Source organism: Motacilla alba, chromosome 7, assembly GCF_015832195.1.
Source record: "Motacilla alba alba isolate MOTALB_02 chromosome 7, Motacilla_alba_V1.0_pri, whole genome shotgun sequence".
NCBI lineage: Eukaryota > Metazoa > Chordata > Aves > Passeriformes > Motacillidae > Motacilla > Motacilla alba.
This window is the reverse complement of record NC_052022.1, coordinates 16,506,275-16,524,601: the sequence shown is the minus strand read 5'-3', so window position 1 is coordinate 16,524,601 and position 18,327 is coordinate 16,506,275. Positions and strand designations below refer to the sequence as shown.

Genomic DNA, 18,327 nt, shown 5'->3' with positions numbered 1-18,327 from the left:
TCCTACAATGACATTAGTAAAAACTACAGCAAGGAAGCCCTACATGAGTTGTTATTTGTGATGTTGCTTAGGCTGATTTGTGGCCAGGTATTGCATATTTTGATACAAAATATGTGATATTATTGTTTTGGTTTTTTTTAACGAAGATGCAAACTGGGCTTTATTTTGCAGTTTGTAATTTTTATCTCAAAGACTCAGCTTCTCCTATTTTTCATTCTGTGAGAATGAAGAAAGAAAAATCTGGTCAAATCTGCTGGTGAAACTAAGTCTTAGCCCACTGAATATAGTCACCAAGGGATTAATGCAGCTCTCTTGTCTTTTTTTCACTCTGGCTTAGATCCTGCAAAATCATGTGCCTACATGATTTACACCCAAGAACTGTCATATTGTATGTCGTCACTAGGAAAAAAAGGTTTATTCTATCTCAAGTACTGAATCAGATTTAAGAAAGTCAAAGACCTCATAGTGTCAGAAAAAGTTAGGAGTTAGTTGCTGGTGGCAGGAGCAATTGAAGCTAGTATTACAATATAAGGATTTTTCTTTACTCATACCTCCTGTCATTACATTTGTAGTTGATTTCAGAGCTCTCCTTTTTCTCTGGGTAATGTCATTTCCATACATGCATGCACAGAAGTTAATGGTGTGCTTACACAGTCTGAGGCACTGTTGGGAACAACCCTTCTGCGGAATGAAGTAGCAACTTTAGTGGAAATATAATGAACAAGGGGATTAAAATGGAAGCATTTAGGCATATTTAGATTTTCAACTTTCATGTCTTTTAAGTGATGTCTGTAATTCTGATGAAAATTCTTGAGTTGTGAAACAGTGGGCTCTACTCAGAAAACAATCTTAAATTCCTTGGATGCAAAATGTATTTTTTCACTTAGTGCAGAATGTGATTTATATAACATCTCAGCTGACATGATCTGACATGTTTTTATGAATTCCTTTGCAAGGCAAAAGTGCCTCTAGTTGCAATTTATAGTAATGAGACTGTCTGCTGTAGAGTAACTGATTACAATGAAGGTATAAGAAGCAGGCATGTTTGCCTTTCCAACTCATTACCCTTTCCTTGCTTCTCGAGTACCTAAGCCTGTGTTCTGGAGCAGTGGGATCTGTGGGTCTCCAAAAGCATTCTGTTTGTCCAAACACATTTTTGTGTACAAATACAGTCAGATGGTATTTTGGACTGGAGTTCAGCTAATTGGGTTGAATACTATATCTTAACAGATAAATATGAAAAATACAACAAAGCTCCATCTGTAAACAAATTATGTAAACAGACATTTACTTGAAAACTTCGCAATGATCTTTAGAATAGTGAATGGTAAATTGTGTCTCAGGGTCAAAAGCAATATTATGGTAGTGCCCAGTTGTCTTCATTATGTACTTATGGATTATACTGGGGGACAAGTGGGCCAGACCCTGAAGTGGGCAGTTGTTTACCTGTGTTTTTGATGGATGAATAGCAAAAGCCTGGTGTGGATGCATGAGCATACATTCACAGATTCATGTTAAAACACTATTGAGAAAATTATCCAAATTTAAGTCCTGCTAGAGGAAGATCATCTTGTTTCCTCCTAGTAAGTACGCATAGAAAGTTCCCGTAGCCATTTGCTGAAGTAATTTTTGTCTTAGAGCCCCATTCAGCAAACACAGCTGGGAGTTTTGCTCTTCTGAGAAATGAGTGTAGCAAGCTGTACTTGCAAGCACGGAAACATTGTGAAGATCTGGCCCCTGGGGAGCTTAGTGCAAAATTCTTTTTGAACATCCCAGAATGGAGAAAATCCTGACTATGCAGAGCCTCTGACAGAAGCTGCAGTAGTGGAAGATAGGGGGAGGAGTTGCCAAGGCAGTGAAGAACTTCAAAGAACGCTGGAACTAGGGGCGAAAGTTCAGCCTAATTCTTGTGTTATCTGAACTCGCTCACCCACCTCTCTTGCAGCGCATCTGCATAACACCTCTGGGTCTGGTTGTTGAATAACTTCACTTTTCTGGAATATAACAATACTGAAAATGTATTGTTAAAAAAATTATTGTCATTTGGTTGAAAATGTTTCAAGTGAAATTCCATGAGGGAGGCCTAGACTGAGCGAAGCCACCCAGCCTGCTGCCAGGAGGGACACACACCTTCCCACCTTGCCTTCCTCCCAGCTGTGTGCTCCTGCCACTTAGCTTGTGAGGGTCTTGTTAGACACCTCAGTGACCCAACTCAACCCCCTGCCATGGCAGAAAGAAAAGCTGCTGGGTTAGTGACTTGAATCAGTAAGCAAAAGGAAGAGTAGATTAAGCAGAGGGCTCATAACCATGAAGCTAGAGCAGGAGGGGGGAAAGGAATAGAAGCTTTCTTCATTTTCAGCATCTCTAAGCATTAAATATATTGAGGAATTACTCAGTAAATCACAGAAGCATGGTGTAAGTGCTTTCATTCTGTGTGAAATCTGGGACTTGCTGGTAAATCTATTGATCAGACCAGGATTTCATTTCAGGTTTTATCTTTGATTTATGTGCATTGATATTCGTGAGCAGGCCTTTGAAATATGGTTGTGCAGTATCTGGTAAATACTTTGAATCCAACTCAAGAGAATGTGTTGAAAACAACTCTAAGAATCTATTTGCCTAAATAAATGTAAAACTTAATTATGATGCAATAAAATATTTTCCCACCATGATTTGTGCTGCTGCCAGCCCATGGCACTTAGAATGGAACATTAGTAAATAAGTCTATGAGTTACTCCCTGAAATAAATTGTCCTAGCCATCTTGATTAATTTACTGATTACTGAACATAAATATTCAGATCATATCTGAATTTAAATTACAGAAACTCAAATGCTGACGGTGAAGACACAGACTTGGGGTAGCAATGCAGTTGGTTGCCAGTTTAGCTCAGAGCATTAGTGGCAGAAACCCCCTGTTTGCAGCTGATGGACAGACAGTGTGTCAGAAGATGGCTTTGGTGTTCAGCTCCTGCTTCTCACCTGTCTGGTGCATCAGCCACACCCTACAGCTTCAGGATCCTATAACCCTTAGGGGAAGGGCTGCATCAGCAGGAGCTGCACCTTTGTTTCACCTCTGAGGGTGGGCTATGCAGGTTACTGGGCTGTGGGGAACCTTCCAATGCCAATGCTGAGTGCCTTGATAGTGGAGGTCTTTCATTGCCATGACCATGAGCCAGATGACCTTTATGAGCACTGAATTTACATGGGAGGAAGAATTTTCTTGTTCTGAAGATGTATATGTTGATCATTTTGTTCTGTGCTATACTGATGTTGTGGAGATGCTGCAGATGTAGCAAGCACACAATTTCAAAATTCAGAGGGGTAGAGTGTGTACTTTTAGAGGAAAAATACTATTTACAGCTTCTTTGGCAGACCAAAATACATAATGCCTCTCAGAAATGTAAGCTATTTCAGGTACTTCTGGAACTATTATGTCAAATTTTATGTGGATATTTTTATTTTAAAGATATTGAAAATGAGATAAGATTAAGGGTCATTATTGAGCATTTGCTTAACTTATGGCACATGACTTTGTTTCTTCATTTTGTACTCTAAATTAGGTCATTAAAATCAGATTGTGAATTATAAACAAACGTCTTTGTGTTTATAGGTGATTATAAAACAAACACAGAGGGTAAAGGCTGTAATTTTGACACAGATATAATTTATATGCCCCTTTGAAATCTTTATTTAAATTTGTTTCTCACGCTCCAGCCGAGATCATGTAAATGGACCCCAGAGAGCTGGTACAGTGTTGATGGTGTACTCAGGGGACTTGGAGCACTGTAAAGACATTTGCAGGTCAGAAATTAGGTTAATTGACAAGGAAGTGTGTGAGGATAGAAAAATTTGCACAGTGCTTGTCAGTGGGTAGAGCTGTCAGTTCTTCACTTGGCTTCTAGTACTTGTCGAACAAACACAAGAGCACTTCGTTTCAGTAAAAGGAAAAAAAATCAAGAAGAGTCATCTTAGGACAACAGCTTTGGAAAGAGTGGTGTTTTGTGGTTTTGTTCCAAGGTACCCACATGTGTGCAGCTACTGTACACAGTCCCCAGTCTGGCTTGTTGCTGCTGCTGGTGAGCCTGCTGCCTGCAGCAGAGCTTTGCAGAACAGGATCTGCTCTGGCTTTTCCTCAGGTATTCTTCAAGCCCATGCTTGAGTGTACGAGTCTGATTTTGCACTAGTGATGACAACTCCATCTTTTTTATGTATCATATCATACATGACTTTCTTTGTCCTCTTCCTTTTTTTCCATGTGTGTTATGATTCCTACCTCATTGCATTAGTACCAAACTTGCTTACAATGCAAATAGCACCTATTTCATTCATGGACTCAGAATGTATGTCCCTGTTTATAGATGTGCAAAGACCAGGCAAGAGGCTGATTTTTTTTTCTATAGCAGCAGTGCACTGATAAATCTGAAGCTGTTTCTTGGCCTTAGATACCATAAAAACAACACGCAATGGAAAAAAAATTATTTCTGGCCAATTTGTGGTCACACCTTCCACTCTAACCATTGAGCAGTGATTTATCTTTTCATTGTCATTAACTGTTCTCAATCTTTAAACAAATTTTAATTGTAGGAGTCTTTTAATTTCTTTCTTATTTCTAAAATTCTCATAAAATAGTAGCCATTCAAGCCTGGTCAATATGGTGAATAATGTCATCTAAGAAAACCCAGCACACCAAAATTGAACATACCGTGGCTAGAAAGAGCATTTTTTTCTGGTTAAAAAACTGAATAGATGACCCTGCTTTAGAACCTCACGAAGTAAAGTTAAAGAAAAAATGTTTGTGTATTTCCGAATTTTGCTTCTTTTATTAATACCTGTATTCAAATGTAAATATATAAAAATCAAACAGCTGCATGGAGTCATTGTTTCCTAGAAAATACTTAGTAAATATTTTTGCTTTCTTCTTCTATTGTTCCATAAATTTATTCTGCACAAAATGTAAAAATGCACAGTCAAAAAAGCATGTCAAAACAGTAAGCTATTCTTAGTAGTTTCTGTTGAAAAATAAATATTATCCAATATAATGTTGATGAACTTTCTACATAGCTAATAACAAAGCAGAAAAAGCAATATGCTTTGTCATTTTGGACAGACTTTATTATTTTATTCTATAATATATTCGGCAGCTGTTTACACACATTGACTGCTTTATAGTTTCAAACAAGTGTCTGGCAGCATTATCAGGCTAATGGCAGAAATGAGATCTTTAAGAGTCATTTCAGTTCGTTCCACAAATGAGGATTGGATTTTGTCTTGTGTTTTCATTACTCATTATGAGCAGCCTCCTTAAATTTCTCTTACATAGTAATCCTTTACAGTAATTATGTTTCATATTGTGCTTCCCAGAATATCAGGGTATATTTAGGAAGGGCATTTGTTTGACAGTGGAAATGCTTCTATAAAGAAGTATCTTGTTGTGTCTTTCAAATAATAAATAGTGCTTTCCATAATATAAAATGCTGGCATGGCATTAGATGGAGATTGTGTTGCTCACTGTGTTCATATTCTTAATACCAGTCATCAGTGAAGGAATGGCAACAATTATGTATAATTGTGCAATTTATATTTAGTGTCTTTCCAAGAACATTTAAGGAAGCATGGAAAGAATGAACAGCAAGCCAAAGTGAATAGGAGTCAAAGCATGTCACTGGAGGTGCAACCCCAGTGGCTACAGCAGATGCATTCTGTGAGCACTGCAGGGAGCACAGGACTGCTCTTTTTTCACAGTGAGCTGCTGGATTTAAGGGAAAAACCTCTGCAGCATAGATGATGGGAAAATCAGAGACGGGTTGGAGGACTCCCAGAGAGAATGAGCTGATGCATTCAGATAACAAAAAATATGTTACAGTGATTGTGCACAGGTATTTTATAATGAGTGATAATATGACTTTTTTTTTTTTGTATTCTAGTGTAGAGTATAAGTATTTTGTTACTTTGGTACCAGTATTTTAAATGGTACAGCTGGAAAAGATTATTTGTTTTCACTTTTCAGATCATCATGGAGATTTTTTTCTTATTGTTGAATATATTCATGTGAGTATTTTGAAGACTGCATTCTTAAACAAAAGCTTCTCATTGTGTATGCAATACCTCACTCTTAGCAAATCATATACTTCTGCAGAAGTCATTGTTTCATAATAATTTTCATTTTCTAATAAACAAGAAAATTTACAGAAGATTTTATATTCAAAGTATTTGGCATGTTCACAGCATTACTATGTCCCATTTCTACTCATGACCTCTCCTCATCCTCCCTTAGCTACAGATTTCTTTGATTACCTGCATACTGGGAATACTTAAATAAAAACAATGAAATATGAGATAACTTATCTCTGAAGGAGCTTCCCATGCAACAAAGTTTACTCTGTTCCTTTGGTTGTTAGAAATTCTTTTCATGCTTTCAGTTCTAATAGATGAATTAAAGCCAAAAATTAAAAATCTGCTTCTGTATGATACTCAGCTTCATGGATCCCTTTATTAACACTTTACAGGAAATGCTTAATACCTCTCAAAGTTCAGCCCTGCATTCTGTTTCCTTGGCTTGCATAGAGTATTTAAAAGCATTTTTGCATTGTTGTGGCTCAGCTTCCTGCCAACTCTGGTTTTTATCCTTCTCCATACGACCAGGTGTGATGAGAGAATGGATGCTCAGGGAACTGAGCATTGTGGCAACAGTGTCCTCAGTACCCTCAAGGTGGGGAAATGAGGTGCCCACAGTCACTTTTTCACTAGTGGGTTCTTCAGAAGGCCCTGAAGTGGTCAGGAGAGCAGAGCTGTAAGGAAATTCAGGAGATCCAGTCTGGACTCACAGGGGTTTGCAATAGACTGTAAGTTTCCCATTTAAAGCAGATCCAGGGCTGAGAGACCATCTGCCCTGCAGAGGCGCTGAGTGCCCTCAGGGGAAATAGCTACTTTGGTTGAATTTTGAGATAAGTAAGGGAAGCCATGAATTTGATTTAGAACAGAAATGGTAAAGTAGCAGCTTAAATGTGTAGAACTGTTTTTAAAATAATGGCTTAGTTTTGCCAGCCTACTGTTTGTTAAGATTGATAAGCATTACTGGAAAGATTCTTGAGTACTTTCAGTTGTCTCCAGTTTCCCAGATAAGTCTTTCTTTCTGTATTTATAACCATCTCTCTGCAAACCTACAAGCAAACTAACAAAACAGAACATGTAAATTGCTACATTGTATTTGTGAAATGCACCTGAGCTGCTTATGAGTTTTCCTTTTTTTCCTGAATAAGCAAACTCTGGGTAATTTAAAGAATCTCTGAATGATTTATAGAGGAGGCACTCTTAGACCCTGTGTTCACCTTTTTCCCTCAGGATCAAAAGGAATTGCTCATTTATAACTGCAAGCAGCAATATGGCTGGCTACCTGCAAGTCTGTTCACACCTGTTGTATGCAGTTAATAACAAAGTCCTTGAAAATATGATTGCATACATTTTACAGATTAGGCATCTCAGTTTTGGCATTGCTAAGTCAGTAAGACTGAGACTGTTCTTTGCAAACAAGGCATGAGTCTTGCGTCTCAGAAAATATGTAGGAAAACTGTTGTCAGTACTTGAACTGATATATCACTGCACAAGTACTAAAAAGTCCAGGCACTGATCTTGAGCTTTATAAACATAATCTCAAGTACAGGGTTTTACAGAGAAATAATTTTGCCTATGTTCAGGAATAAGAGCAAAGCAGCTTTTCCATGTGAGCATAGCTTCAGATTGGAAGGGACCTCAGGGCATCTCTAGTTCAACCTCCAGCCCAAAGGAGCATCAGCAAAATGATCAGATCAGGTTGCTTTGAGCTGTATGCATTCTGGTCTTGGAAATGCTCAAGAATGGAGAGTGCACAGGTTCTCAGAACAATGTCTGTCTGTCCTGATGTCCTGTCAGAAACTTGCTTGTTTCAATTTAGATCTGCTGTCCCTTTCTCTCCAGACATGCTGCTGTAAGGAGTCTGTGTTCTTGATAACACTGTCAGATCTATTGGAAGGCAGCTATTTCCCTGTTTGAGAGAAAAATGGAGACAGATTAATCGAGCCTTTTAAAAACAACAGATAATGTTGATAGGAACGTTAGCACTTAGGAAATTATATCAAGTTTCCTTCCCAGAAAATTCTATGGTGAGTTTTTCCTTAACAAAAACAAATAATCAGATACTGTTAGATTGTGATCTAGTAGATGTTTACAGGATTGTATTTGTTGTTATGTGTTTTCCTAATATGTTAGGAAAGAGAGTACTAGTAACTGAGAGAAATGGGCTGCATACTGAATCTAAGAGAGGGAAATCGTGTCCAAATTGCAGGAAGCCTTGGGACGCGTGACAGCAGAGAGAGCAAGACGGCAGCATTTCAGATACTGCTTTGGAATATTCTTGAGAGCCTTCCCTGGTATGACAGTGACTGAGACCCAATCGAGCATATAGTGTTTACATCCCTCCAGCCTCTTCCCTGGGGGTGGGGCAGGAAGAGGAGAGGGAAGGAAGCAAGGGATGATTGATGGCTTTTGAAAAGCTTTTCCCTGCGAGGGGAAGGTGTGGTCACTATACACATCTCCAGCTAACAAAGCCCTCCCGTAGGTGGAGCAGACTTAAGCTTTGTCACCCCTTTGGGGTGACTGCAACACTGTCCAGAAAATATTTTTCTTGTTTTTCAGTTGAGAATAGAAATCTGAGCAGGAGAAGTAGCCTGTCACTGTTCCAGTTTGTACTGCTTTCAGACAGTTCTCCAGCACTGAGTCTGATTGTGGCATTTGTGACCAAGGCTTCTGAAATAAGTCAGATCAGAGCGCAGATCAACTGCTGTGTGTGGCACATCTCAGGAAGGCATGAGCACGTAGCTACATTTCTGTCTAATTAAGCCACAGGTACACGAACGTATTAAGGCAGTATAATTCAGTACTGCTGCCTAAGCAAGCACTCCTATCCACCCTCTTGCCCCTGCCTATTTTTGCTCACTCCTACCTCCTCCATGACACTGGCACAAGCGGCAGCACAGCCACATGCTGAACCCAACAAAGGAAATGATCTGGAAAAAAATTAACCTGATCAGAGAGAAAAAAAAAAAAAAGGTTTCACTCAGAATCAGTTGCTAAACTGTTGGTTTTTCAGCATTGATGCCAACTGATGTTGTTGTGAAGCAGGCATGAGGCCTTAACCAGGCCAGGGAGTCTGAATTTATCCTAGCATTAAGCCTCCGGCATTAGCTTTATGCCAACAGTGGGAATACGAATGTTCCATGATCCAGCATGAAGTTAGGGTAGTACAGACAGACAGTACCTGACCTGACATAAAGTCTGCTGGTACAAACTTATTCCATCAAATAATTTCCAATGCCAGCCATTACCATGTGGCTGCAGTGCTTTTCATGCAGTACTAGTGGACCTTAAACTTGTGGTATCAAATTGAGGCCAAATGGAATGAGATCCATTTTAGGACTTGAAAGCGGGAAAAAAGGAATGTTTTGCAGAATGTAGTTCTGACAAGTGTTGATGCTTTCCTATAGTTTGCTGTATTCAGATGGGCTCTGATCTGTAGTAGAAATATATTAGGATACCAAAATACTTAGAGATTATTTCTAGGGAAGTCAGTAATTGAAAATTATATGTTTTTGTAAAAACTAGCATTTTCAGATGTTATTTGGCTTTTCAGTAATGAACTACCTGGCAATTTTCTGTTTCTTCCCAGCTGTTTCCTATGGCCATGTTGGGGTGTAGGGGATCAGGGCCACCGTATTGTCAGAAAGAGGAAGAGAAACCAAAAGGTGCCTGATGATGCATGTCTGTGGCAGAAGTTCTGCTACAGTGTCACTGATCAGTCAGTGGCCTGACAGAGCTATGGCTCTGGACTTTCTTAGAAACCAGATTGTCAACATCAGTGGGTAATGTAAATATAGTTAAGTAAACAGTGCAGAGTACCGGGAGTAAAGTTGGGAACTCCTTGCCTGCGTATGTCCCTTTCTTAGAGCCTAAGAACTGTAACGTTTCCTAGGCCTGAATTTCGTGAAGAAACTTAAGAATTCCCCCTCACTTCCCAAATGCTGCCTTGAGGCGCTGGAGAGGGCTGTGACCGGATGTTCCTCCCCCCTCCCCATCCCTAGTCAAGAAAAACTTAGGGGAGTTGAAGGGCGCAGTGTTTACCGCCTCGGAGCGGTCAGCCCCGCAGTTGGGGGGTGCACCAGCCGCGGCAGTCCCCGCCGCAGCCGGGGCGCCGCGGGATGTCCCGCTCCGGCCGCCCGGGGGTCGGGACCCCGCCGGGCGCGCCCCGCGGCGGAATGCGCGGCACGCGGGCCCGCCGCCCCCCCGCGCCCCTCTCAGGCGCAACCATTGCGCGGCGCGGGGGGGTCCGCGCCCGCCGCCCCGCTCCGCGCCTCCCCTGGCGCCGCGCCCCGCTCCGCGCCCCCCTCCCCGCGCAGGACGGGGTGGGGCGCGAGCGCCGCGCCCGCTCCGCGCTTCCCCGCCGCGGCTCGGCGCTCCCCCGCGGCTCCCTCCCTCTGCTGGGCGGTGGTTGAGGCCGGCGGGAGGTGGGGCCGGGCCGGGCCGGGCTGGGCCGGGCTGGGCTGGGGCAGCCGGCGGCGGTCAGCGGGGGCCCGTGGATGGCAGCCTGGACGGCCGCCGCGGGATAGGGTCGTCGCGGAACGGGGTCGGGCAGGGCGGGGACCGAGCGGAGGGTTCGAGGAGCCGCAGCCGGCGGAGAAGGCACGGAGGCGGAGAGCGCCCTGCAGCCCCGCCGCGCCGCAGCCCGGCGGCCGCCAAAGTTGCTCCCCATCCCGAGGGGGAGCGGGGGATCAGGCGGGGCGATGATCTTCCCCAGCAGCAACAGCAGCGCGGCGGGCGGCGGTCGGACTCCCTATCGGAAGCAGGTAAGGGAGGGGGTGTGTGGGTTTGTGGCACCCCCGCGTCCCCCCCGCAGCCCCGAGGTGCTGGGGGAGGAGTGGGGAGAGGAGTGGCGACTGGCGTGAGTTGCGGCTTGCAGCCTGCTCACTTCTCGAGAGCTGGGATTTGAAAAAAGAAACTCTCTTCTCCTTTTTAATTTTTTTTAACCTCCTCTGAAGAGGCGCGCCGTGACCTTGGCGAGTGCCGGGGCGGCCGCCGCCGGGTCACCTTCGTGGGGCGTGCGGGGCGGTGCGGGGCGGCCGCCGGGGGCCGGGCGGGTGCTGGCCCCGCCGGGCTCGGCAACAGGTTAGAAAGGACCCGGTGTCGCAACAGCGAAACTTGGGGCTGGATGTTTTTCACTCGGCGTGAAATGAGCGAGGGGATCCGGGCGCATTTTTTCCTTCAAACAACCCTCCAGGAAACCTCCGCCGCCCCTCGGGTGCGCCCCAGCTCCCCCCGAGGGGGGGACATGGGGGGACCCTGTGACATATTATGAGCAGAGTGATCTCTCTGATAAGCTCGGAGCACTCGCATCTATGGAGCTGTACTGAAAGAGGTATTTCTTTGTTTGTTTGTTTAGTCGCTGGGAATAAAATATTTGAAATAGTCGCGTTACAACCTTGCTGGACCGTTTGTCTTTGGCTGCACTTTTTACGCACACAAGATGCAATGTTGGTATTAATCTTACGTTATTTACTGCTTAGTGTGTTATTTTTCATTGACTCTTCGATTAAATTTAAAAAAGAAACAAAAAACCCCTCACATTTCAAGTTAATGGGAAAGTGTACTCTGTGTGTGTGCCAGAGGGTAAATGGAGTAGAGGTCACTGACAAGCTACCGGCTTGACAAAGCATGCCAAAAATCCTATGGCAGGCTTCTTTCCAGGTGAGGAAAAAAATCCTTCTGTGTCTGCTGCACTTAGTAGCTGAAACGAGTAATTTGACAGGTTCAGTCAGCAATACTGGAGAAGTTTGTCCTATTTTGCTTGGGGTCAGAATGCATTAAGGTTAGAAATGGGAAATCAGATATCTGCTGCACACAATGAAGGGTTTAATATAAATAATGAGGACATAGGCTTGGAAATTTTGACCTCTTGGTGCATTGTTGGGATGACACATGGTCTGTGTAGCTAACATGCATGACAGTGAAAGTTGAATTCGTATTTTCTTGAAGCTTAAGTAAAAATTGCTATTTCCTTTCTCCTCCCTGTTATTTTATAGAAATATCTTTCTGATAAGAATCACTGGTGTGTTATCTCAGCAGCGCTCTGCAGATGCTGCCCAGCAGTGCATAGAGTTATCTTTGAATCTTGTAGTCGAAGTGTTCAAGTCCATACATAACAAAACATGCTTATTGTGTGCACTGGTTTTGGTTTGTTGTTAATAAATGTCCTGGATACGCCCATGCTGATCATCTTGTCTGGTGCTCCTACATACTTTATAAATGAAGCCAGTGCATCAGATACTATTTCGTGCTCTCCCTGAGAGGACCATTAATCAAGGCAGGCCCCTTGTGTGGCTGTGCAGTGTGTCGGGTGCGGGGCAGGGTGTTGGCAGGAGCCGAGGGCAGTGGGGCCAGGCCTCGTGCTGGCAGGGCTGTGTTTTATGTGCGGATGTGAGTTTGCCTGCTGGTCTGGAGCAGGCTGATAAGATGCTCTTCTTTTCACAGTGCACTCCTTAGATTCAAAGAGCTAAAAGGGCCGACTGAATCAGAAAAACAAACAGACCCTTTTTCCCCAATAGGCAGAGAAAGAAATGAATGCAGGGGTATTATGTGGGCTTAAGACCCTGGGTACCAAAGGTTTCTTTTGTTAGTGTGTAGCTATTCTCTGCTCAAACACTTCCTACATAAGGAGCCAGGGTCTGTGCTTTTCTCCAGTTAAGTCCATGGAAAACGCCTATTAGCTTCATTCATGTAGACTCACTTCGATTAGCCATTGGCTTTCTGATCTCCCTTTCACTCAGACTTCACCTGCGGGGGTGAGCTGATGTCAAACAGTGCTGAAGAGCGCTGCAAGCCTAATTTTTCAACTCATGATAATTAAGAAAAGTTGAAGTTCAGTCCCTGTATGCTCTGTGTAACACATATTCAGACAATTGCGTTGTAGTTCAGCTTTAGCCTGAGACACTAGGTACTGTTAGTGTAGAAAAGTTCTCAACCAATGTCTCTATAAGGAGTAACTGGATTTCCTATGCTAACAGTGTGTCATATATGAGGCTGAAACAATTTTAAATAACTTATAAGAAAAATTAAAATCTTCTGAGCAGCTTGTATGTCTCTGTTGGTATTTTAATACATATCAGAATAATAAAATAACACTTCATGTCTAGTATTATCTTGTTTCATTTTTAAAAGTCTATAGCAGATTCAGTTGAAAAAATTGGTGGTTAACTGATAAAAGGTAAGGTGACACTAACCAGATTTATTTTTAAGACATTGTAATATAATGTGGATTTCTATCTTAATTTAAAACATTGACAAAATGCCATATAGGTAGAGTAGGTTCTGATCTTTATCCATACTCTCTTTTTATTTTCCCAAATAACTCTGCTTTGTTTTATAAACAAATCTGTGCCTATAATACCATGTTTGTTACCTGTTGTATCTACACTGTACAACTCTAGCATATAGGAGCGAGTCAACATTCTCAATTTCAGATCAGATTTGACTGGCCTGATCATCTTCTCTCTTCTGGAGTACTTGTAAGAATACTAAAATGTGGTCTCTGCTCAACAGGATTTCCTGCATTGTGGACAGACAGAGACAGGCATATTAAAAATATTCTTACCGGGCTTAAAATTGAGATGTTTCTTAAATGAGTGACAGCTCATCTGAAAACTAATTTGAAATGCAGATGTAGGTCTTGTTAAAGAATGAAAGCCACACAATATCTGCAATAATAACCTCTCACAACACTCATAGCCATACATCCTGTCTGAAAAAGGTGTAAGCTAAGACTTTTGCTATCAAGGTTATTAGAGCTATTGTAAAGAATGCACATGTGTGCATCCGTAGTGAAAAGGGAAAAAAAAATTACATACAATACACTGCTTAATACAGGCTCTTTTAGCTCTTGGCTTGTTGAGAACAAGATGATTCTCTGTCTCTCCTCCCACTTTTGTCATTCTCATGTAAATCGGGAGGCGCTCCTCTGAAGTAAATATTTCTACACTCTGTAAAATTATCGTAAATGGAAAATTAGGCTTTCTCCTGCCATTTGCTCCTTGAATCTACAGAGCTACTCCAGCTATTTGATTAGGGATTTTAAATCGCTTTGTGCAGGGAGGTTCCTCTGCTCTCAGGTTTCTCGAAGAGGAAGCCAGAAGCAGCTCTGGAGGCCTGGGAAGGAGGCGAGTGCAGGATCCTACCAGCACAGCCTGGGTGCTCAGCCCGGTATCTGTGCCTTTTAACAGCTTTGCCCAGTAAGGGTGATTCTTGTTGCATTTTGATGAGTGCAATGTTTGTCTTGCCAGCATGAGGAGATTTACATAGTTTGCTGCGTTTGAGATTAACTGGGTGTAGCTGCACGTGAGGAATTTAACACTGGTTTGAGGTTTGGCCTGTGAATGGAGGGACAAATGAAAGTTTTTATCAATCTTTTCATGTAGCTCTGGTAATATCAAGTGTTGTGTCGCAGGTTAGGTTTTCTAAAAGTTGAAGGTTAAGGTTGGTTTCTAATGACAGTTAAATGGAGAAGGCTTTTGCTAATCTCAGGCTAAAAGTGTAGACTAGCCTTTCACTCTGTCTGATTCAAGAAGCTACACCTGTAATCCTACTTTACAGTTTCCCAGTTGGCGCTGTGTGTGGTGTCTGTGTGTGTGAGAAGGAACGTCATTAAACTTGCAAGACCTGGGCATGGTCATAACTCAAAACATGCAGCTCCACGGAGCAGTCTGCGCCCAGAGGGATTGGACACAACACCTCCTGTGTGTATGGGTGGTGCTGTGCTGGTGGGGGAGGCTGAGGTGCCTAGGATTGAGCAGGTATCTGTGGTTACAGAAATAAACGGGATTAGTTTCTTTTTGTTTCTTTCTCGGAGAACTATAAGAATTGTAATTTTGTATCACTGGCTTGAGGTGACAGACTCTGTTTCCCTTTACATTGTATACAATGTTGAAGGATATACCTAGGTTTCACAGAACTGAACTCCTACATTAAGTACCAGCTACTTTAGCTACTTTAATTTTTAAGCGCATCTATAAGATTGTTTGTGAAGTTCTGCTCGATTCTCAAGGGAGCAGAACTACTCAGTCAGTGGGTTGCTATACTTGTACCAAAATGTGAATGAAAGAAATAAAAGGAAACACTTTATCTTGTTCAGGCATGATGTTATAGATTATAAAAAGTGATATAATTGTCTTATCTGTATTTGGCAATTTAAAGTTTTTGTTTAGTATTTCTAACAGGGTGAACAATATATTTTTGTTTCTTTGGAAGTGTTATTGTTTAAAGTATGTGTCTTTGCCGTTTAGTTTCACGTGGAAGGGAAGATAGAAGTCTGTGTCTTGAACATCTGCTGTTTTGTTTTGGGTTCATTTTTTTCCCCCTGATGTTTTGTTTTGGGTTCATTTTTTTCCCCCTGAAACTTCCAACTGTTAAAAAAATTGCTTGAGTTAACACATTTCAGAAGAGTTAGATCCTTTAAACTGTAACTGCTGGCAGGGAGGAGAGGGGAAGGAAGGAAGGGAGTGGAAAATCCTTTCCTGCAAGCTTGAGATGGCTCCTAAAACATCCACACAGTGCTGCAACCAAGTAAATAAAAATAATGATCATCTGACATTATAACCATTTCGGTAAGCTTCCCCCCCCCCCCCCCCCCCCCCCCCCCCTTTAAATGTGTGGTTGAAATTGACATTTGTTTGTTGCACGAGGTGGTGTATAACAAAAGAAGTCAATGGAGACTAGGAACCTGTAGTGGATTTCCCTCATGGATCTGTTTCCAAATTCTTCTGAACGTTTTTATCCTTTTCTGCAGCCAGTTGTTTTAAAACATCGTACTTGGGGAGCAGTGTGAAGGCTTATAAATCTGTAATCCTAATGAAGAGGTGCATGGAGATGTTTTGATCTTGGAAGAAATGTTGGTTAGAAGTATTTCAAAAAGCCAGCAGAAGCACATTTGAAAGTTCTTGAGTCTTATTGAAGTCATTGTGAGTTATTTTGCATATGTTTCAGAATTGCAGTGTACTGTGGTAATTATGTGGCCCTGCAGTAGCCACTGTATTTGCAGCTTGCTGATGCAACAGGAAAGGGAAGGGATGAGTTAGAAATAGAGGAGGGGAACCATGGATTAGATAAGCACAAGCCTCCTAACCCAGCAACTTAGGAAACATACACACAACAAAAAAAAAATCATGTGCTGTAAGGGCTGGTTACTGTGATTAGCACAGCTTTAGCTCTTTCCCTCAAGAGACTGCAGTTAAGGCAGTATAGCTGCAGCTGTATATTGACTCACAAAGTAGTTTTAAACTGCAGTTGAAGTAATTGAATACTGGTAAGAGATTGCTTTAAACAAATTCAAGATTACCTAGGTTTGTGGCAGTTTGGGTTAGTTTATTTCCAGGAATTTAAGTTTAGTAACTTTTATTACTGTTTATGTAAATTGATTTTTAACAGTCAAAATCGATACCAATTTTGAGACTTAACCTGTGCACTAAGATGTGTTGGCTTAAAAATATCTAGCAAGTATTTTGAAGTCTTAAAAGCTCTTCAAATCAAAAATGTAGTTGCAACATTTCAAAAATGTCTTTTTTGGACTTTATGATGTAGTGTAAGGATATATCAGCTCTAGGGTCTGTTGCAAAATAATAGCTGACAACTACAGAAATTTATAGATACATAATGATATGATTTATAATAATACCATTTTGTTAATATGTCCTCATAAAAGCCATGCTGTATGCTTAACTATAATTGTTTATGAAATCACTCATGTGTGTCTTATTTGTTTAAAGTATTCTGCTCTAGAAAAATGATGTGTCAAATACAGTGGATATTTAGAATTTACGTGTTTGATGGAATTGAAGAACTTAGTGAGGTTTCAGTGGAAACAAGCAACACATTGTTCTGGGAAGCCTCATTTGGGCTTCCTTTTCCTTTGTTGAAGAACAGCAGAAACACTATGGCAGGGTGAGCATCAAACTTAGTCTAGCCTGATGCTTACCTGCTTGTGAAATGAAATGCTTCTTTACTGCAACTAAATATGTGTAACTTTATTTCACCATTGATTCTGTTTCTTTACAGTGTCTCTTATTGGCAATGGCACTTTCACACCTTATTGTGTGGGTTTTTTTCTGCTTAGATGAGAAGGGGATTTATTTCTTTCCTTACCTTCTATTGTTTTCTCAGGTCAGAATCTCCTCTACCATATGGTGCTTTGTTCAGAAAAGTGGAAACATGAGTCCTTTGGTTAACTACAGCTTGTATATTCTGTCATTTGGGTACTACAGCATAACAATGTTAGAATTCAGTCCTTTAGGATATTCAAGGAATGTGTATGGCACTTCCATTTTTACTGTGCTTCAGCAGTGAAATCGAAGGATTCAGATGATTCAGGTGGGAGTTTGGATGAGCATTACAAGGGAGCTTTTCTCATGATTTTTGTCACCACAGGGCACTTCTCATGCCTGTGGTCTTACCAGCTCCCAGGAAGGCTGCTGCAACGTGGTGAAGGATTATCCAGTTATCTTTGAAAATCTGAAGCAGTGTTCATAGATTCTTGGCTACTCTGAGGTGATTCACATTCCTGCTTTAAGTTTTACTTGACCCACAGAAAATTTATCAGGTTGTGCTTGTGCCACTGCAACAATCCAAAATCACTCCAAACACCAGGCAGGCAGGGGTAAAATCAAATGCAGACCCTTGTTAACAAGTCCACAAATAAAAATACAGAATTCTTAAAACAGAGAAATTAAAAAAACCCGAACAATACAGTAGTACAGGAGCTGGAAGTTTCCTTTACCTTATATGCAGGCATGTGGCAGCCAACCTCCAGTCTTCTCAGGGAGACTGGTTATTGTCCAGCCCTGTCACCTCAAGTTGTGCTCGGAGAAGAGACTCTGATCTAAGGCTCTGTATTTCTCTGTATTTTATTTGTACTTAACCCACTTGAAGGGGGTAAGGGGTAGATATTGCTTTTCATTTTGTAACTTGGTGATGCCTCTTTCAAGACTGTAGGCTGTTTTTTCCTGCTTTGGAAGCAGTGATGTCTCTTGAGCATCCCCAGGTGCAATGCTGCCCGGGCTTTGGAGAGCTCTTTAGCTGAGCACTAAAGAGATGGTTGGTGTGTTGCAAAGGAGATCCCATGCATGAAATTATGAAGGAATTTCAAGTCCTGTGGTGTTTTTGTTTCTGTTCTGCCTATGTGTACAATTTGCTAATATTACTTTAAACAGTTGTGCCGCAGATATTTCGGTGGGCTAATATGGGTGTGGGGGAGACCC

At 41.8% G+C, this 18,327-nt stretch overlaps 1 protein-coding gene across 4 annotated transcripts in view; it reads left to right on the top strand.

Moving 5' to 3' along the window:
- Positions 1-18,327, top strand: part of RBMS1 (RNA binding motif single stranded interacting protein 1) — a 141,921-nt gene that overhangs the window by 41,612 nt on the left and 81,982 nt on the right. The window contains exon 1 of one of the 4 annotated variants that reach the window (XM_038142556.1): positions 10,570-10,875. The exons of 2 other annotated variants lie outside the window; for them this stretch is intronic. In XM_038142556.1, coding sequence (XP_037998484.1) covers positions 10,813-10,875 — 63 coding nt within the window. In that variant the 5' untranslated portion in view covers positions 10,570-10,812. Of the gene's footprint in view, positions 1-10,569; positions 10,876-10,905; positions 11,445-18,327 lie in introns of those variants that run through there. One more of the 4 variants, XM_038142557.1, reaches the window with a different exon arrangement.